General features: G+C 44.4%; 8 protein-coding genes across 8 annotated transcripts; 4 read left to right on the top strand and 4 right to left on the bottom strand.

Annotated features, from left to right (window-relative positions):
- Positions 1 to 386: 386 nt before the first annotated feature.
- On the bottom strand, positions 387 to 3,153 carry V1512DRAFT_266851 (exocyst complex component Sec6-domain-containing protein). The gene is made up of 6 exons (XM_066917168.1): positions 2,967 to 3,153; positions 2,897 to 2,924; positions 2,746 to 2,850; positions 2,635 to 2,700; positions 2,411 to 2,582; positions 387 to 2,364 (listed from the first exon to the last, which is right to left on the bottom strand). The coding sequence occupies exons 1-6, from the start codon at positions 2,996 to 2,998 to the stop codon at positions 455 to 457; spliced, it is 2,313 nt and encodes a 770-aa protein (XP_066769767.1). The 5' UTR covers positions 2,999 to 3,153; the 3' UTR covers positions 387 to 454.
- An 82-nt stretch (positions 3,154 to 3,235) lies between these two features.
- V1512DRAFT_249467 (CENP-Q, a CENPA-CAD centromere complex subunit-domain-containing protein) lies at positions 3,236 to 4,309 on the top strand (the record flags this gene model as incomplete). Its single annotated transcript, XM_066914620.1, has 6 exons — positions 3,236 to 3,238; positions 3,289 to 3,632; positions 3,679 to 3,763; positions 3,813 to 3,977; positions 4,027 to 4,113; positions 4,157 to 4,309. The coding sequence occupies 6 exons, from the start codon at positions 3,236 to 3,238 to the stop codon at positions 4,307 to 4,309; spliced, it is 837 nt and encodes a 278-aa protein (XP_066769768.1).
- Positions 4,310 to 4,394: 85 nt separating this feature from the next.
- Positions 4,395 to 6,454, top strand: V1512DRAFT_77743 (uncharacterized protein). Its single transcript, XM_066918505.1, has 3 exons — positions 4,395 to 4,821; positions 4,883 to 4,924; positions 4,979 to 6,454. Exons 1-3 carry the CDS (start codon positions 4,479 to 4,481, stop codon positions 6,235 to 6,237), a joined length of 1,644 nt encoding a protein of 547 aa, XP_066769769.1. The 5' UTR covers positions 4,395 to 4,478; the 3' UTR covers positions 6,238 to 6,454.
- Positions 6,453 to 8,079, top strand: V1512DRAFT_287794 (uncharacterized protein). The gene is made up of 3 exons (XM_066918123.1): positions 6,453 to 6,551; positions 6,599 to 7,708; positions 7,754 to 8,079. Exons 2-3 carry the CDS (start codon positions 6,702 to 6,704, stop codon positions 7,845 to 7,847), a joined length of 1,101 nt encoding a protein of 366 aa, XP_066769770.1. The 5' UTR covers positions 6,453 to 6,551; positions 6,599 to 6,701; the 3' UTR covers positions 7,848 to 8,079.
- Positions 7,958 to 14,966, bottom strand: V1512DRAFT_77837 (uncharacterized protein). Its single transcript, XM_066918506.1, has 6 exons — positions 14,860 to 14,966; positions 14,730 to 14,813; positions 13,037 to 14,682; positions 12,401 to 12,992; positions 8,134 to 12,352; positions 7,958 to 8,081 (listed from the first exon to the last, which is right to left on the bottom strand). Exons 1-6 carry the CDS (start codon positions 14,905 to 14,907, stop codon positions 8,068 to 8,070), a joined length of 6,603 nt encoding a protein of 2,200 aa, XP_066769771.1. The 5' UTR covers positions 14,908 to 14,966; the 3' UTR covers positions 7,958 to 8,067.
- A 127-nt stretch (positions 14,967 to 15,093) lies between these two features.
- V1512DRAFT_266859 (uncharacterized protein) lies at positions 15,094 to 16,858 on the bottom strand. The gene is made up of 3 exons (XM_066917169.1): positions 16,612 to 16,858; positions 15,271 to 16,564; positions 15,094 to 15,222 (listed from the first exon to the last, which is right to left on the bottom strand). The coding sequence occupies exons 1-3, from the start codon at positions 16,833 to 16,835 to the stop codon at positions 15,175 to 15,177; spliced, it is 1,566 nt and encodes a 521-aa protein (XP_066769772.1). The 5' UTR covers positions 16,836 to 16,858; the 3' UTR covers positions 15,094 to 15,174.
- A 71-nt stretch (positions 16,859 to 16,929) lies between these two features.
- V1512DRAFT_242664 (uncharacterized protein) lies at positions 16,930 to 18,588 on the top strand. Its single transcript, XM_066914290.1, has 3 exons — positions 16,930 to 17,434; positions 17,485 to 18,398; positions 18,442 to 18,588. Exons 1-3 carry the CDS (start codon positions 17,128 to 17,130, stop codon positions 18,484 to 18,486), a joined length of 1,266 nt encoding a protein of 421 aa, XP_066769773.1. The 5' UTR covers positions 16,930 to 17,127; the 3' UTR covers positions 18,487 to 18,588.
- V1512DRAFT_242666 (band 7 family-domain-containing protein) lies at positions 18,484 to 19,673 on the bottom strand. The gene is made up of 2 exons (XM_066914291.1): positions 18,818 to 19,673; positions 18,484 to 18,772 (listed from the first exon to the last, which is right to left on the bottom strand). The coding sequence occupies exons 1-2, from the start codon at positions 19,544 to 19,546 to the stop codon at positions 18,575 to 18,577; spliced, it is 927 nt and encodes a 308-aa protein (XP_066769774.1). The 5' UTR covers positions 19,547 to 19,673; the 3' UTR covers positions 18,484 to 18,574.
- Between the last annotated feature and the right edge of the window lie 115 nt (positions 19,674 to 19,788).

The raw sequence follows: 19,788 nt of genomic DNA on the forward strand, positions 1-19,788 counted from the left end.
GCATTCAATTTCCGTCTCTTTGGTCTCTGAACTGGCACCTCGGATAAAGGTATTAAAAAGTCCATCATGCTGACCGGTCGCGCAGACTCGCGTGACCGCATCTTCTTATCGTCAGTAACATCCTTTACCAGATCCTGCTTCACCCACCCTTCGTCGCTCGGCCAGACTCAAGGCCGTGTTGGATCCTGCTTATTCAGTAAACGGCCTTGCGAGGATCCAGATCAGACTTACGACTCATAATTCAAAGGTTGGTATACGTGCGAACCAAGCACGCCTTTATGCCGTAATATCAGACCGTCCCAGTTCTACGCGTAAAAAAATTATCTTGTACGTTCAACGTCTACGTGAAAGACCACAGCGCGTCTTGATCTGAGCCGCACATCAAACTCGGTAAGAAATATATATATATATATATGTATATATATACATACAACAGTCTCGCTAATTTTTTAATTCAAGCATACAGCCGTGACATGTAAGTCCTTCTATCACTAGATCCCGCACCATTAGCTATTGAATCGCTCCGGACAGCGTCAATGTACTCCTTTACAGTCTTTAAATCCAGGTCTTCACGTGCCCGAAGGACGTCTTCCACAAACCTCAACGGCGCGTCCGGGAAACTCTCCTTCATAGTCCTAAACTCTTCAACTGTCCCAATTCTGTCACTCGACACCAAACCCATTAAAATCTCGATGCTGATGAACTGCGATTCAACATGCTCGCTGTCGGTAAACGCGGTGAAGAATGGATACAACAGAGCAACGTCGTTCTTGATTTGATCTAGCGACCGGGCCGACAGAGTCACGTTTTTGTTCTTGCTCACTGCACTGAGATATGCGACAAGAGTTGCTTCAAGCAAGTCGTCGACGTAAATGTTAAGCAAATCAGGATTGAGATGCTCACTCAGCTTGGCGTTGTACTCTTCAAAAGTTCTAATGACTTCTTGTATCACAACACTGCCAGGCGTAGTAGTGATTGTGCCATCAGCAGCTGTCGTAGACACTGATGGCGTATACCAAGCCTCTTTGAACAAACTTGCAAACGTCGGCTGCAAGTCGAAAATAGCCATGCCCACAATTTCCAGCACACACAATTTTGCGGTCGCAATAAATCCATCCATCGTAACTTCCAAATCTTGAGCCATTTGAGACTGTATCCCTCGTTCTTCCTCCGAGTGGACGAGCACATCAGCGTTGACGTTAATCTGTTTGGAAATGATGCTCTCAACGTAGTCTGCGCCTCGGACTTGGTCGTTTGCGACCGCAATCGAGTATTCAACCAAGCCTCCTGGAACATCGTCTGGATTCGCGTTCGACTTTTGAATCTCTGTCTGTACACAATTGACCCACCGTTGCTGTCGTTGTAATATCTGACGCTTGCATTCTTGTATGACACCAGAAACGACCCTTATCTCATCCGAGTCAATTGCGACGGTGATTTGCTGATTGATCATTTGAAATACAATAGGCGTGTTGGCCAAACCATACTTTGATTCCGGATCAGCGTCTGGTTCTTGCTTACGTTCTGCAAATTCCGCAAACTCTGTTTTTGCAAGATTTGACATCCATTCGTTTGTTTTTAAACAGATCAGCCGCATGTAATCCCCCAGCAAGTTGTCTTCTTGTCCGTCCAACAACGGCGGCACCAGCTTCTCTTTCGGAAACTTTCCTTCTCGGACCATTGTTTCGTTATATTTCTGTGACCACCGGACAATCTTTAGAAGCAAGCCTGCCTCGGTGTCCTTATTCACCAATGATTTTAACAAATTGTACATCTCCATGTGATAAGCAGCAAGGTACCGATCTGCAATTCTCCATCGCTCGGGAACAAATTTCGCCAAGTGCTCACTAGCAAATAGAACTTCTCTTATGACCCAGTACAGGTTATCGAGCAAATCACTCGGATCATCGGGAAAAGTAGCAAGACAATTTTCAAACTCACCCTTGACACCAGATTTGATTGCCTCTGTAAGCCGATCGCCGTAGTTTCTGAGCTCGCGTGCCATTGCGGTCGATTGTCCACTCATAGACAGGTGCGAGGCAGGATCTCGGTGAAAGGCTGACGTAGTTGTCATGATCTTGACATTTTCATCTAGCCTCTCATCAACATCGAGTACTTTAGCCCATCGAATTACAAGACTCGAGTTTCCTTCTCGTAACATTTCTAGTAAGTTCTGCGCAATTAGAAATAAAATCTCGTCAAACTCTTTGACAACATTGTCTAATCGAGCAAAATACTTTAGTAGTGTTTTTTGAACTTCGATTCCGGCTTTGGATGCTTGGAACATAGCCTGGTCTCTGAAATCTCTCAACCCAGATAGTTTGTAATGTACAGCGAGGAAGTTTGTCATGGGACCAAACACATCTTGATATTCGTCAATAACTTCTTTTGATATCTTACAAAACTATACCTGTGCCATCAGCTTCAATCAATGCTTCAATCTCATCCAGATTATTTGGAAGATTGCTGATATTTCGCATCACGTCTTCAACCGCCATGAAATTCCGTCTAACTATTGATACTTTGTTTATCTGGGAAAATCCAGACACCATACTCGCAGCTTGACGACATAACAGGTCAGTCTATCATAGCCTTTATTAGCGAATGCAAGTTTAACATTCAGTAGCTCCATACTTTCATTAGTTCCTGACTGACTTCATTCGCTAATGTTTTTGAATCTAACAAATTGTTGAGTCCATTCTAAACACATTAGAACCGAGTATCAATTTGTTTTGCCGTTCGTACTGTAATAACATCAAGTTGTGTCTGAGTCGCTGTTTTCAACTCTAGATCAACTGCTGCCTTCTCTCTTATCAAACGTTCTTTTATAGTTGATATCTTCGACAAATCCTGCATATATCAGTATAAGCTCCAGTTCAATAGTAAGCCTACATACATCAGGATAGCGTAGCAGTTCAGCAAGACTTGACAAATGAGTACGTTGAAATGATCAAGACACTTCTTACCTGCTAACCGCGCTTTCCGTAGGCTCAGCCATGTTTACTATGCTAGGTTAATTATGACCACGGTATAAAGTATCCTGCTACTCTAAGTGTCTAATACAGTAATCATGTTGAGGTCCTGTTGATTGATGTCATGATGCCGGTGCTACGTTAAGAGCCCTGAATACTCGTTAAGCCGCACGTCTGCGTTGTGCTTGTTGATTAAACTCCGGCGCGTTCCCGATATTTGTCTCTAATAAATGCTGTGATTTATTGATTGGAGTTTGAAGATAATGGTAAGAATACATTGAACAATTATCGGACAATATATACTAACATGTAACAGGCTAAACCCGGCTCGAAATCGTTGTCTAAGCCGAATATAGCACGTCCTGGAAAGGGAAAGACTAAGAAATCAACCACAAGTCCTAAGCATTCGCAAAAGAGACTCCCAAAAGCGACTAAGGACAATGAAGATCATAGAATAGCAAGTCGAAAATTTGTGTTCAAAGCGGTGGTTCATAAGGTCAGACCAGACGTGATTCGAAGGCAATGGACTAGGTTGTCGGATAGTTCACGTGAAGAAGTAATGCGCTCGCTTTCAGCTGCTGCTTTTGAAGTTACCAATTCTGTTACCGGAGACAAAAAGAAGAAAGAGGCACAGGAGACTATGAGTGCGGTGATTCAATTGTACGGCACTGCCTAAAATTGATGGCGCGGTCTAACAGGTATATAGGCTAGAACGTCGATTGAGAAGACTACCGGTCCCACCTACGGCTAAAGAGCGCAACTTTCAGTACGAGAAGATGCTGGAGATTAATGTTTGAGATCACCTTTGTTTGGTTTAAAGTATATATACTGATGTATAAGGCTTTGCTTGAAGGTGATATGGTAGCGAATTTGGAACGGATTGCCAAATTAGAAAATGAAATCACGAGCGAAGAGTTGCAATTGAAAAACGATCAAGAGTATTTGGGGACTTTAAAGGAGAATGCAAAGCAGCATGAGAAATTGCGGTCGAAGCAACAACGAAAGGTAATTGATACGTCGTTTATTGGTAAGGTATACTGTTAATATGTTGAAGCTGAGGAAGGTTATTAAAGATCCAATTGACTCTGATGGTGAGAGAGACGATTCAGAGACAATCAACCTTGTTGATATTGATGAAATCGTAAGTTGAAGTTTGTGTTTATTGCGTAATCTTAATGTTATAGGACTTGGAAGCAACTGAGGATAAAGATGTGATGCAAATGATGACACGGCTCGGACCTCATCTGACTATGATGAATAACACAATTTCTGGAGTCGAAGAAGCTCTCGCATTGACTCGACGCGTTGCCGACGCGTTACGGACGCGCCGACGATAGCCGGGTAACCAAACAACAATGCTTGGGTTAGGGTGCATGAGAAAGTCTCCGCTTTCGCTATTTTTATTTAATTCTGTGCAGGCGCAAAAAATACGCACAAATTTGTGGTTCCTCAATCTTCCGATTCAGCCCCGTCATCACCCGCACTTCCACTCACCCGCTCGCTGAAATGGACGAGAACGCAAACGACGACTCCGACAGCCAAAATCCGGCCCGGCCTGAACAGAGAAATGGTCTAGCCTTCAATCTTCACACTCTAGCAGACGCCACAGTAGCAAATCTCGACTCCGCCCCACTACAGCCTCCATCAGCTTCCCCAGAAAAAATAAAGAATGGATTAGAGACAGGTCAGGGCTCGCCGTCGAACTCGTCGGTTTCAGAGTCGTATCATAGCAATGCGAGTTCACCAGAAACAAATGAGGCCTTTGGTGGTGAAGGAGGCGGACATATGAGTGCGAGGGACTCGACATCCATGTCTCACGGGCCTGCTAAACGACGTAAAGTTGATCACGGTAAGTGCAAACACTGAGTCTCGGACTTTTCGCGAGCCAAGTTTTTAATGCTTTGTGATAGCTTGCGTTTATTGTCGTCGATCGCATATGACATGTGACTCAGGTAAGCAAAAAACGTTACATATCGTGGAGTTGATGGGTTAAATGAATTATATAGGCCGTCCATGCTCGCGCTGTGTCAAACGTAATATTGGACATTTATGTCACGACGAAAATAAAGAGCAAAAGCAGCGATCAGTTTCACAAGAAGCCGAAGACGTATCAACATCGCCATACGCAAGCAAGTCAGATAATGGTAAGAACGAGTCTAAAGTCACGGCTATAACGTACGGGATCTCAAGTCAAGGTGTCACCGCACCACTTCCAAACACTGAAGAGTTAACAGACGAGTGGCCAGCTGCGCTGACCGGTTCGACAACTGTGCTGGCGAACTTAACGCCGTACCAGCCGCCATTATTTTATTCAGAGCACGCCGGGAGTGAGTTCTCGTCACTGAATGATTTCTTGACTATGCTTGAAGAAACTCCGATTCCGCAACAACAAACGCCGCAACCGCTTAGCTCGAACCCAATGTTAATGCAAAGCCCTGAAGAGGTTAAGCTTACTAACGGCCAAGACGAAGGAGTCAGATCGCTGCCAGATGCCGACGTGGCAGCAGTGCCCACTGCTCCGGGAATGAAGGAGGAAAATCATTTGTCAGCGACAGCAAACGGTAATTTGACACTGACAACTGCGACAAAACCTCTTCAAGTTCCAGAGACTGCAAAAGACAAATTTTTCTTAACAGCTGCAGATCCAGCAGATGGACCAGAGCATACTCCGGAAGAGCGGTTGAAGCAAGTCATTAATGCAAAGCTCGAAGCAGGACTTTTAGCACCGTTTAACTATGTGAAGGGATATGCTCGACTACAGCGATATATGGATCGCCACATGTCTCCTGTTTCACGACAGCGCATTTTAAAACCGTTGTCAATATTTCGACCTGCATTTAGGGCCATTGCTCAGACATTGATTGACGTGGATTTGGTTTTGGTTGAAGAGGCATTTGAAAGGATGTTATTAGATTATGACCGAGTGTTTACGTCTATGGCCATTCCAGCATGCCTCTGGCGACGAACCGGAGAGATCTATCGAGGCAACAAGGAGTTTGCAGCGTTGGTTGAAGTTCCAGTTGAAGAGTTGCGCGATGGAAAGCTTGCTATATATGAGATGCTGAGTGAGGACTCGGCTGTAAATTACTGGGAAAAGTACGGCAATATTGCGTTTGATTCAGGCCAGAAGGCAGTTTTGACGAGCTGTACATTGAAAGCAAGGGATGGCACACGCCGGTCGTGTTGTTTTAGTTTTACCATTCGTCGTGATCGGTATAACATTCCTAGCTGTATTATTGGCAATTTCATCCCCATTCATCCTTGATAATTTTAGTGTACCATAGTTGAGTATTTTGGAATCTGGCGTTTTATATGTGTAACTAGCGTTTTGATTCACACAGAAAACAAAGGGTTCTAGTTGCATTTAATTGATGATTTATGTTGTGTATACTATTTGACATGACTACTACACAAGTGAGAGAATGACATCAAACCCTTACACTTACTGGCCTGCTGACAGACCTGTTTATTCTATCGACCGTTATTCCCTCAATAATTGTCGACAGTAGCGCCTCAATAAAGACTTGTTTTGTAGGGTTCTTGCTAATAACTGTGTTGATAATACCCTATCTTATAAGTGTATGCTGCTTTACACTGTAATTGAACTTAGCTAAGCGTCGATCCAGCCAAAATAATTGCGGGGCTGATCCACCAACTCAATCTTCGTGCGTACGTGCAATTTGACTTAAATCTGTGTGATTCTCAGTGCAAGAGCTCACAAGATTGACAATGTTTTTTACACGGCGACCTCGGTCACTGGTAGTGCTCGGAATAGTTGCCATTGTGGCACTGCTCTTGTTGGTACTAAACGTATTCAATCTTAAGTCGACATCAGCATCAACTTCTATTCTGCCATTTCACATCGCATCAAACTTGAGACGCAAGCCTAATCTAGTCGTGTTTGGTGATTCATGGTCAGACGATGGTAGTCGACCGACACCGGGAGACGTGATTGCAAGAGTCTCAATGGAAGGAGACTTGTTTTATCCCCAGGCGCAAGAATCGCAGCGAAGAGCGACTCGGTTTGGTAAAGGTCCTGGTGGACGTTGGTCCGATGGTCCGGTGTGGCCTGAATATTTGTGCGAGACGGCACATTGCGACAGCTACATAAATCTGGCTTATGGAGGTGCCAAAGTGACAAACGAGTTTGTGGACTCGCCTGTTCCTGATTTACTTGCGCAGGATGCAACGTACAGGGAAATAAGACGGGTCTTGGCAAACGGTACGCTTGAAAATCACGAACCGACTGCTGAGGAACTGGCAGAGAACAGACGGACGCTGTTCGTATTCTGGTTCGGAATCAATGATCTGATACAGTACGTGTCTACTCTGCCACTGCCTGTAGACAGACACAGAGCCGTGGTCAGGTCGGTTAAGATCATGTTTGAAGTTGCGACTGCGCTGCAGGTCACGTTCCCGGGGTCCAACTTTTTATTCATGTCGTCTATTGACGTCACGTTACTTCCCGTTTACATCAACCAGTTCGTGGGCGAAGACGCACAGCTGCACAAGTTCAGAGAAGCAGTCAGACTCAGCCAGACATGGCATTACGAGACCACGGTCGGCCTTGGAAATTGGGACCAGACAAGGGGAAGCTTGCAGTATTGGGACGCGAACAAATGGTACGCTCGTTCGATTTCGGGTGTAGTCAAAAACGGATTCAAAAATGTGAAAGACCCTTGTTTCGATCATTCGGACAAGAAACTGTGCAGTTCGCCTGAAACGTACTTCTTTTGGTATGTACACTTACTACGTCCGCTCTTTCGTGCTAACATACCAAGGGATACTGTTCATCTTACAACCGCTGCTCATAAATCGATTGCAAGGCAATTAAGTCACATTAGTCTCTGGCCAGAAATGTCTAAGATCTTCTAAAAATGTCTTTATGCATCGTTCACGTTTATTGCGAAGCTACAGGGGTTTGGTGTCTTTTGTACTTTAATTGTTTTGGTTTGCTTGGTTAGGTATGATTTTTACGGCAAATGTACATAACCTCTCGTCGGAATTTAATTTTGAATGCACTTATCTGTTGATCATGATGGATATATATTTAGATCCAAGTTCATTGAACACTATGCCACACTTTTATACAAATTTAACTTTTGCCATCTACAACTCAATTAGCTCTGCCAAAATCATGCTTGCAACTTTACCAACCCACCTTTCCCAAACTCATGCAAAATATTCAGGATTTGAGTCGCCGCGTCCATAAGCTCAGGCTTATCAGATTGACTAGCCCACTCCGAGCAACTCTTCAGCACCGACCCCGCGTTGTCGCTGTTTGCTTTTTGCACCATCGTGCGAAACAACAATAGCGCCATCTCTTTACATTCCGCCGATTCGTCATTTACCAACGTCATTGTCAGCGGAATGAAAAACAACTCAATCAGCCCTTGCACTACCTCGTCGGATTTCGACTTGGACAACAATACAAACACTACCTCCATCACTGACTCTCGCCCGGTCGCGTGGTCGTAGTCAAGATTGTGCACCAAGAACCGCATCTGCTTGTTCATCCGGCCACGGCCTTGCTGATACTCCATCAAGAACTGGCAAAACAGCGACTTACTAACTTCGCGCGTGTTCTTTGACTGCGAGTTCACCATGATTTCACGGATTTTGTCCATGCAGTCGTAAATTTCTGGAACAACGATTTTCTGCAGTAGCACTGCTTTGATGAACGCAAACGAATGGGCTTGTTTATCGGGCTCGACAAAGTCAAGATGCAGTTTCTCGACAATGAACGCAATTGAATCCACGTCCGCCGTCGAATACTTCTTCTTCTGCAACAGTGTAGCCAACAGCTTCAACCCGGTCTGACACAGCTCCGTCGTCACGGTCTGCGCGTTTTGAATGACACCAACGACAAACGTAAACAAAAACTTGGTGTCAAGCTGTTCAAGCAAGGACGAAAACCTGGCAGCGGTTGTCAGCAACTTCAGCGACGATAGCTGAATATCTTCATGCTGAGAAGCAAGGTACGGTTTCATTGACTTGACAAACTCTTGCAACTCAAATCCTTCAATCAGCTCGCGGTTCTTGCGTAAACAGTTCTTGATCACGTCAAGCGCAAACCGCTGCAGATAGTGAATGTTCTGGGCAGTGTTTTTCTGCATCTGAGCCTTCTTTGTCAACATGAACCGCTGCTTGGCGGTCTGAAGATTTGACAACTGCTTGGGCCCGGTCTCAACTTTTTCTGGCGTCTCAGAGCAAATTGCTAAACAAAATGAAATCGCCTCATGTGTAGTTCCTTCATCATTATGTGCAATACCGTTACCAATCCGACGAATCATATCGTTGATCTTGCGCTCCATCTTGAGTGTGATGTGCTCGCTTCCCAGAATCCGGCGCAGCGGAGAAAGCAAGTCGGCAAACTTCCCGACAGACACGTTTGTCGCCAGAATCTCAATCGAGTCATAGCTTTTGTTTTCTTTCACTTCGCGTGTCTTGCTGTGATAATCCTCAGCATCCTTCTCTGACCCGGAACTACCGAAAATGTCGTCCATGCAAATGTCAAGCACAATGTCCATACACGAGTCCAGCTCACCGTGTCTTGATTTAGGCATTTCGATAATTGCGACGAGCAAACTGTGCACCGAGAATGACAGAATATGCTTATGCGAGCCTCGCTTCAGCACGAACTGCATTTGGCGCATAATCAAATTCAACTGCTGCGACCCGACAAGTGTGCACACTCTGGACAACGCTTTCCGCACCGAATCACGAATATCCTGCAGTCTGTGCTTCAAGTGCTGAGAAAGCTCCAGCACCACGTTCGCGAGATTGCTCTCCATTGTTTCAGGCATCGTGCCGCACAAAAACTTCACAAGCGGAACCGTTACTGAGATTCGGTCAGCAAGACTCTGTTCGTCGGACAATCGAAGAATGCCCCGCAATTTCGGAACAATTTCTTTTGTCAAAAACTCGTGTACCCGCTTGGCATTGTAGTGTGTCTTAATACTCAACTCGTCAGATTTCTGTGACCGCAAGTAAATAGCTTCCGAAACAGAATTCAGCAACCGCGAAAAAAACCGGACATTGTCGCGATTGCGTTCCAAATTTGTCACGTATCGCTTAACGATAGCCTGATACTGGTTCCACGACAAACTCAAACTCAACTTCCCAATTGTGCTGATGGCCTCTTCAGCCATACCGGACGTAGCCTCAGTCACGTTTCGCAAAAAATGCTCAATCAGCGGTAACATGAAATGGGCAATGTTGAAGTCGCCAAGCGAGTGCGAAACAGCAATTTGACCAAGCCGCAAAATTGCTCGCTGACGACGGTGGGACTGGATATGCACAATGTTGTTAAAGAAATCGGCCTCCTCATCATCGTCAAACAGCAAGATTTTCAAGTCTGCAACTTTAGGATACGCAGACGAGTGCTGTACCAAGAGCTGCAAGATCGCAATGTACTCGTTCCGAGACCCTTCATGCTCATTTCGCAACCCGTTTCGAATTGCAGGTATGATCACAGTCTCCATTATAGAAAACATCCGAGATCGCGCCGAATCTTCCGTGCCAGCCATCGCTGAAGTGACTTCAATAAATCGTTTCAGCATAGACGACGCGCCTTTCATCAACGCAATCTCTTCATTCAAAGTCAACTGATAAACTGAATCATGTAGCAATGGAGCCCACTGCGAGACTGCAAAAGTCTGGTACAAATCGACATTGATTTTGGCGTATGTTGACAATCGTCGCTCGTAGTCGAGCTCATCCATTCTGACTTTTGCATACGCGTTAAGTTCGACCAAAAGCTCTGCGACTTGCTGAACTTTTGCATTCTTTTGACCCAGCGACGTGAAAATGCTAATCAGCGACGCACGAGTGTGCCGCTCTTTAACGCTCTGCAGAAGTGTGCTCAACTCATCATAACATTTCTGAAGCAAAATGTCATTTTCCAATGAAACGATCAGTTTAGCCAAGACGTCAAACACATCGTTGATGCTATGAGAATCGTAGCCCCAGGAGGTGACACCGGTCAGACAAACGTCAACGTACTGGTCGAGCAGGACGGAATCGCTTACTAAGTCAATACTAAAAACTTCAATACTCTTTCGCAAAACAGCAACTCCTTTAGGGACAATATCCGATCCTCTGGTGTTCGACAGCACACTGACGAGACAAGGCAAGAACAACGGCAAACCACGCTTGTTTAGCGCCAGAATCGTCTCACCAGTCTTACCCTCCAAGTTTGACTGCTGCAAGTCAAGCAAGTTCGACATAAACTCAATCGCGGCTAAAAACACCGGCTCCTTCGCAGCCTTGAACTTCATTGTTTCCATGACTTGAGGAACAATCGAATGATCACTTGCAAGTAGCGGTGCAAGACTGGCAGATCGACTCCAAATCAAAAAAATTCGCATGATCGGGGACACGTCTTGAGTATTCTCGTCTTTAAAATGATGCATTCGCGGCGAGATAATGTACTCAAAAATAACAGCTCTGTACTTCTCCCAGTTGATATTGTCGACATTGGCAAAAAGTGCTTCGAGGGATTTCATACCGCTGCTGCGGATATTTCGCGCCACGGAAGTCACTTCAGTGCCTTGTTCGTCTTTGCTCAAGAGATAATTCGCATACACGATGCATGACAACACGGCTTGTAGGATATAATCACCCGCGAGACCAACATGACTCTTGAGCGCTGACAAGATATCTTCAATCATGGATAAGAATCCAACAAACCGTCTGAGCTCAGTCTGACCGATCTCAAGCTGCTCGTACACGGTCGCAAAACCAGTGGTAGAATCAAAGTCAAGCATAAACTGTTTTGGAATGCCATCTGACGCAAGGTTGACAAAAAGCAGAATGTACTCGGCTGGTAAGTTCCCAATCGCCGCAAGTACGGTAGATCGAAATGATGTCCGTGACTTGCCGTTGTTATTGCCGTGATGCCCGATCGCAATACCGTACAGCAGATGCACGATTAGCGGAATCACAGTAGAGGCGTGCTCAGGGGTGATAATCGAGCCTTCGTCGTTACTCATGAGTAGCCGGTTGAGCTCGTCTTTGAATGTTTGCGCGCTCAATAAATTCTCCAAGTTATGTTTATACATGTTGATTGCCGCATTGTTCCAAACAAACACGCACTCTAACGTAAGTTTTTGCACATCCGTGTCTGGACTAGCCAACAATCGCACAATATGATCGTACACACCGTCGCGGTTCAAACTCTTCTTTGCATTTTTGAACGTCGAAAACAGTTTCAAGATATCCAGCAAAACTGATTTTCTGTATGCTACAGAATCGGCAGCCGACAGGAAAATTGGAATAAGCAGGTCGCTCTTTGCCTCTGCAATCAAGCTTATGGCTTGTAATACTGTATAGCACCTCCGGCGGAATCCGTCGGAGTTGAGCTTGCTCACAAACTTGTTCTAAAGTTACGGTTAATATTGTTCACAGCAAAAAACCAAAGTACGAACTTTGTCATTATATTCTCTGATTTCATTTTCTGAAGTATCAACCTTGTGAATTGCCACGGTCGCTTTCAAATCAATGTATTGTAAATACGTACACCTAAATTCGTAATCTTGAACGGCATCTTCAGCTTGTGAAAACTCAACATCCATGCTGTCGTTATCATGCGCACTCGCCGTAATGCCGTCATACAACAAATCCCAGATCCGGTCTTTCTCATACGCAGTCAACTTCTCAATCGTCGTAACCGCTTCTTGCCACACAGGTTGAAACGGTGATTTCAGCAGTCCAAAGCAGTAAGAGATTATATTTGCCTGCAATCTCTCACCCTTGACGACAGGAAAATCCAGCGCGATTCGGCGAATATGCATTTGAAACGTTCTTGCTGTCGCAATCTCGAACGGGGTCTCTTCAATAATGATGCACAACGACAAAATTTCGCTTGAGCTGCCGTTCTCAATCTCATAGATTGTATTCATCACCTTCAAACCTTGTCGCCGAAGTTCTGGATTGGATTCCCGGAGTGTAAGCTCAAGCTCTTGGTTTATTTTTTGAAAACTAGGTAATAGCTGCTTTACTGTTTGAGCGGATTTTGACCTGTATGATTAGCATTGTCATAGCCGAGCGGAATATTAACATACTTTTTCAGCAACAGTAACATCTCATCCAAACCATGTAAGAAAAAGCTGTCATTCTTGAAATCCGCCACGATCTCTGCTGCTTGTGAAATATATGTGGCAACAGTGTCCATTTTGGTTTCAGAGCGAAGACATTTTGCCAGCAAAGACAGCGTTCGGCCGTACAGCATTACTATGTATTTACCGCTTACTGCGTTTCCACTTGCAAGAGCTGACAGCAGACCAACGGCCTGAGCTGTTGTCTCCTTCGCCGGGTCAAACAGGCTGTACAGAAGTTGCAATTTTGGCAGTGCAGGAGGGAAGAGATCGTAATTTGGCGAATCGCCTTGCAGAGTAGACACGACCTGATCGATTTCACCAAGCAAATACAAACGCATTTGATTACTGCCTTTGATAGGTGCAACGTAGTCCGCGTTTTCAATTTCCGAGTTCCACTTGCGCATAATTCCAAGCACGATCAGTACCGTATAATCGTCAATTCTTTCCAACCGATCCAGGTATCTTTGCAAGTAGAGCCAGATCACTCGTGCATACTCACCCTCTTGTTGCATATCCGTAAACAAGTCGCAGAATGGAATAAAACACGACGCGTCATCTAAGACGAACAAGTTTTCAACAATCTTTGTTGCCAGCTCGTTGTCCATGTTTTCGGCATGCCGTAGTAGCACCTGTGAGACTTTTGCCAGCTCCCACACAGCTTTTGTTTTAACTGGCGACTTTGGTAAGTTTTTCATCTTGGCAACTAGAATTCTGTACAGATCCAGTGTTGCAGCCCAGTCAGGCACGCGACTACCTTTTCGTAGACCAATGAACATGAACATCTCTTTCAAAATCATCCAAATCAATTCCGGTTTAACTTCATCTTGTGACAGTTGCTTTTTCATCCACTTATATGATGTCTCGTATAAGGGTGCCGAAGTAATATTATTGACATGATGGAGAACGTCAGTGACGATGCTCAAAAAGACGTAAAAAACTTTGTCGTTCTTGTCAGTTGTGCAGTATTCTTGCAATCTTAAAATCAATTTTGGCAGTTTTGAGTGTAAAGAATTATCGGGCCCTTTCAGCGCTTCAGCAAATATAATAATTAGAGACGACTCTAAAAATTTTGATTTCGATTCTTCCAGCTTTCGAAACGCGTAGTCAACAAACATGTCAACATTAGCCGACTTTGCGTTTCTCAAAAAAAATGAAAACGACTCGGCAGCGAAACGTGAAAGATATGGACGTCGTTCGAGAGTGAGTAATGGCAAAATCAAGTCAAAGATTGAAGGAAGATTGCCGACCAGATATCGGAACAGGTACTTGAATATATAAGCTATGGCATTAAACGTCCACTCAACTGCTTGTAAATCTTCGTGCAACGACACAGCGATTAATGTGTTTAAAGATCTGGGGAGAAACTCTTTAAATTCGGGGCCAATGTCATGTGCAAACTGAGCAAGCAAGTCGAGTAAAGCTTGCAACGAAAACTTGTCCTTCTCAGCAATTGCTTTGTCTAACAGGTCAAATATTTGTCCATTGTGATATATAACTTGGGGCAGACTCTGTGAAATTGGTGCGACTTCTCTAGCAAAATCAGTAAAACATTTTGTGCTGTTCATTTCTCTCCAGCTCTGCAATGCAACATGGAGAAATGACTCTGTCGGCTGCCCTACATTTAGATATATCACAACCATGTGCTCATACCACTTACTTTGTCCCCAATTTCGAGCTGCCTGTTTGCCCTTCTGAGAGGATCGATCTTGATTGAGTCCACGCGCTCTCTGAACGAAATGAACTTTTCTAGTTAGAATATTACGAGGTAGATCTGGTGCTAAACATACCTTATGCCGCCGTTTAGGATCGACAGTAGACTTCTTTTTGATTGCCATTGCTGTGAAGGCTAGATCCAAACACTCACAAATGCTTTAAAGTGTTGTTGAATCTTGCAAGAAATTTTATTGAATTGAACGCGACAAGCTTTCAATAGCAAAAACATTTGCCGTAACATGCATAACTGTGGAGAAGTTCTACAATTAAACATTGAAGTTGGGAGTTTTTTAAAAAGTATAAAAATTCAGGGGTTAAAGTATTATATTACATTTTGTTCAGCTATTTTACATCCAACCCAGCTTCTCGTATCGTATCCTTTGTAAATGTTATATAATATGTTTGATGTAAACCATAGGGGGATCAACAAATGGCTCCTAATTAGCGTTAGCAGACGAATCTCAACAACAAAATTATCCACTCACAGTATCTTTGACAGTTGTAACAGACTTCTTCTTTGTACTAGAAATTAGTCCACTAGAATCCACCACTTTGCTGACCAAATCAGCATCAGACCTATCAACTTGATAGTAAATCCACCAATCCTTCGTGTGCTTCAACTCAGAAGCCGTCTTCTTCATGTTTGCAAGAACTTCTTCTCTGGGTTTGACGGCTCGTAAGATCGTGTCAAGAAATCTTCTATTAACGCCATACAAAGTTATTAGCACTGGCGTGTAGTACTTTGGCGTTGGACGCTCTGGCGGTGCATCTGCCTCTACAGGTTCCGATTTCTTCTTCTTTGGTTTCTTTGCAGATGGCTCTTCCACCGGTTCAGATTTAACCGGTTCTTGTGCCAATAGCAAAACTTCGCATTGAAGAACGTCGTTTGGCAGCACCCGAATCAAGCAATCTCTAGGAAAGAAAAATCTGTCTAAAGGGTTCTCCTTGAATTCAAACACCAGAGTGTGATGTACAATGTAATTAGTCTGCTTGAAATCCGAATTCTGCCTATAAAATGAGCTCCCACTCACGGGTGTCGATATAGGACGAATGAGAGAGCCGTTGCTGTCGATATTATTAGATTGGCTGATGTATACTTGAAACCGCCGAACGTCTTCTGGTGATGCTTTTCCGGAAGCCACCGACTTCATAAGCTCACCAAACTGGGGATCTCGTCGCGCAAGAGCATGTAATCGGTCAATCAAAAGTTCGTTTGGAGTTTTAGTGGGCACTGGTGGCTGGGATGGCTGTAATGAAGTCGGTTGTAAAGATACAGCAGACTTTGCAGATGGCTCAATGGGTTTAGTTTGTGTGGTTGTTACAGTTGCGGTAGCATTGACTGGCCCCATTTCTGCCGGGGTTGTTGAAGCTACTGGTACAGTAGTATCTTGTGATGCCTGTTGTACAGGTAGTGGTGCTGTAGATGGTGTCGTACCTGGCGTCGGTGCAGGTGTTGTCGTCACCTGAACGGGCCTAGCGACTGGCACTGGAGTAGAGGTTGCCGTACTCAAAGGCGTCATAGGTGCTGCAGGAGTAACCGGAGTTGCTGGAATGTACTCTGGTCCTTTTGGCCGCTCTCTGACAGTAAACAGCTTAATCTCAAATTCGTGCGGTCCAATCCGAGCATTGCAGTCACACAACTTCGACATTTTATCTCTTGCATTTGATTGACCTTCAGCCAACTTCCTGCCACGCTGCGGTCGAGTCCAGAATGTTTCAAACATGCATCCAGACAGCCATGTCTTTCTTGATCGTGTTAAGGACAAATTAATCGCGTCTCTATTCCCAAGTCAGCATTGATCTATACAGTAAAACAAACAGCATACGTTTCAAGAACAGACAGTGGATCTTTTATTGAGCCATAATCTACAGGTCGTGAACTCAGCGGCAGACCTGCGATTTGAATTACAGAGCCAACGTCTGGTTCTGGAGTTTCTTTCTCTGAGTTTGAAGCTTCGACAGGGTCAACTTGAGATTTCCTTAAGCTTCTGCTACTCCGACCAGACGATTCTCGTACAGATGACCTCCTCTTAGGTGGCATTTGTTTCATATGGGTAAAGTCGTGATAGTGAGTTGAACTTGGTGATGTTCAATGCAACCGGTTCAAGAATGACGAAGCGGCGGTTCAAACCCCCCGCCAAAATTCATCTTGACTCTTTCAACCTACTCCCTGTCTATTCGAATATCATCACGAACTCATAAAAATAGTTTGGAATTTTGTGCGGATTTGAATATAATTTGATTCAGTGTCGGATTCTCTTATTTACGTTGAATTTTGGTGAATTGAGCGAGTACACACTTGATCTATACAGACCTCGGTATACGTAACTACTACGCACATCATGGCTACTGCTCACCCTTCGTCTTCAACAATCATCGCCGAGAGAATACCAGAAACAGAAGATTATATCGACAATTTATGGTCAAGCACTTTACTTTGTTCGGTCTCGGATCCTCAGAAGGAGCAAGAAGGCACTCAAAACGCTTACATCTCATATCTAGTCACAACGGAGTCTGATTTTCCGACTTTCCAGGAACCGAAATTTCATGTCCGTCGAAGGTTCTCTGATTTCGTATTTTTCTATAATGTCATCGTTCGAACTCACCCGGCATGTGCTGTTCCACCTCTTCCCGACAAGCAACGATTAGGTATAGTTCATATTGAGAGACTGGTATGATAAAAGCTGAGGTCGATTTAGAGTACATCACTGGCGATAGATTTGGACCAGAATTCACTCTAAGAAGAGCAAGTTCTCTGCATCTTTTCCTTCAGCGGGTATCAAACCATCCCATCTTGCGCCGGGCGCCAGTCTTATTGGCGTTTTTAGAGTCACAGTCATGGAACGGGTACATGCGAGAACAGCAACACAGACTCACTTCACAGGTGGAGTCTACTGGTGTGTTTGACGGTCTTAGCGATGTCCTGATAAACGCATTTGCTCGGATTCCGAAGGATAAAGACAACTTCATTCCTGCTAAGCAACGAATGGATAAACTCGGGGACAATGTTTCTCATACAGAGAAGGTCATGTCACGATTGATCCGGCACGAGCAAGAGTGGGAAGCAGACAGCTACGAGTTTGGTAATCAGGTTGCGAAATTGGCTGAACTTGAACTGGAAATGGCGGACGTGTTTCGTGCTTTTGCGAAGCAGAATCGCGCGGTTGGCGAAGCAGTGTTTAATCTTCGGGAAAGCGTCGACACAAACTACGTTACATCTTTACGAGACATGGAGACTTATGTTCTCTCTGTAAAGCAATTGCTGAAACAGCGCGAACAAAAGCAGCTTGATCACGAAGCACTGCTGGACTATCTTCATAAAGCGACCGTTGAGCGCGATGTACTTGCCTCCGGAGGCGGAAATGGTTTCTTACGCTCAAAAGTTGAGGATCTTCGTCGCGTGGACCACAATATTGCTCGGATAGAGCGATTGCGAAAGTTGGATGCTCGGCTAGAAGTTCTAAAGGAAGAAGCCAAGCAAGCCAACGAAGAAACCGACGCATTTGATAAGGAGACAATGCGTGATCTGGTTGATTTTGAACGAATCAAAGGTCTCGAGATGAAGGAGTCTCTAGGCAGACTAGCCGACGACCATATTGAATTTTTCCGAACAGTAAGTTACTTTCCATGTGATAATTCAATTCTAACGCTTTAAGCTTATTGAGAAATGGGAGGAAACTATTCCTGAATTAGAGAAATGATTTAAGCTTGTGAATTGGATGTTTGTTTACTATATACAGATATAAATATGCATGACGCGTCGAATCTTGACTACACTGAATAAGAGCTTTATTTCTTTTTGCCGGGTTCATTTCGCGAATCTGATGCAACATTGAGCAAAAGCGTAGTGCTATCCAATAAAACCTTGTTGTTTGACTGACTCATGATTTGAGCAATGTCTCTGGCAGTATCGATTCGCTTCAACTCAACGTAATCCTTTGATTTCTTAATAGCGTCACCAATAAGCTGAGCAGATTTGGCTTCTCCCTATCGAAGTTAGATTACGTGTAAAAGAATTTACTATATACCAACCTGAGCCTTGACAATCGTTCCTTGCTTCTCTTGTCTTGCCCTATCGACAATGAAAGCAGCTCTTTGAGCCTCTTGCTGAGCAATCTGTTTGGCCTCGACGGCCTGGGTAAATTCAGGACTGAAAGTCATGTGAGTGAGGGAAACGTCGTCAAGTAGAATGTTAAACTTGTATGCTCGCTTGACCAGACTCTCGCGAACGAGACGTGACACCCTTTCACGCTGAGTGATCAGTTGAGAAGCGTTGAACTGAGCAACGACACTTTTAAGAACTTCATTCACGACACTGGGAAGCACTCGCTCATCATAGTCTGTTCCCAATGTGCGGTAAATTGTAGGCAGAGCCTCGACTCTGGGACGGGAAAGGACTCTGCAAGTGATGTTGACCATCTGTAAATCCTTCGTACCAGTCAAAGACGCGACATTTCTAGGTCGGGCTCTCACATCGTAGTTAACCGGAGTCTCAAACCATGGGATCATGAAATGTGTTCCTTCAGCATAAATTTCTGGCTTAACACCGCCGACTCTGGTATATTTAATTGCACGATGACCACCATCAACGTTAAACAACGAGTTATTGACAACGTAAAGACCACCAAGAAGAGTGAATAACCCAGCAAGACCGAGACCTAGTCCCTGAGGAGAAGCCGATGAAGATCCGCCTGATCTCTGAGCCTGTTCAAGTGCTTGTGCGAGTTTTCGAAAAGCATTTCCGGCGTTGTTTGACGACATTTTTTTGTGCTAAGATATATTTAAGAAGCAATCAGAATCGGAATCAACCGGAATCAAAGCAAAGAAAAGGGAGGTTGTAAGTGAATGAGAAAACGTGGAAATCTGTGAAGAATCAAAATTGGTGAAGTTTAAGAGGCTTTTGACTCAAAACTGAACTGAGCCAGATCTCCAAAGTCAGCTGTCAGCATCGGTTCAAGTTTAGGTTCAAAATTACGCATAAAGGGTTGCTGAGGCAACCGCAG

Source organism: Lipomyces arxii (assembly GCF_038497795.1).
Source record: "Lipomyces arxii strain Phaff 12-163 unplaced genomic scaffold V1512scaffold_21, whole genome shotgun sequence".
Taxonomy (NCBI): domain Eukaryota; kingdom Fungi; phylum Ascomycota; class Lipomycetes; order Lipomycetales; family Lipomycetaceae; genus Lipomyces; species Lipomyces arxii.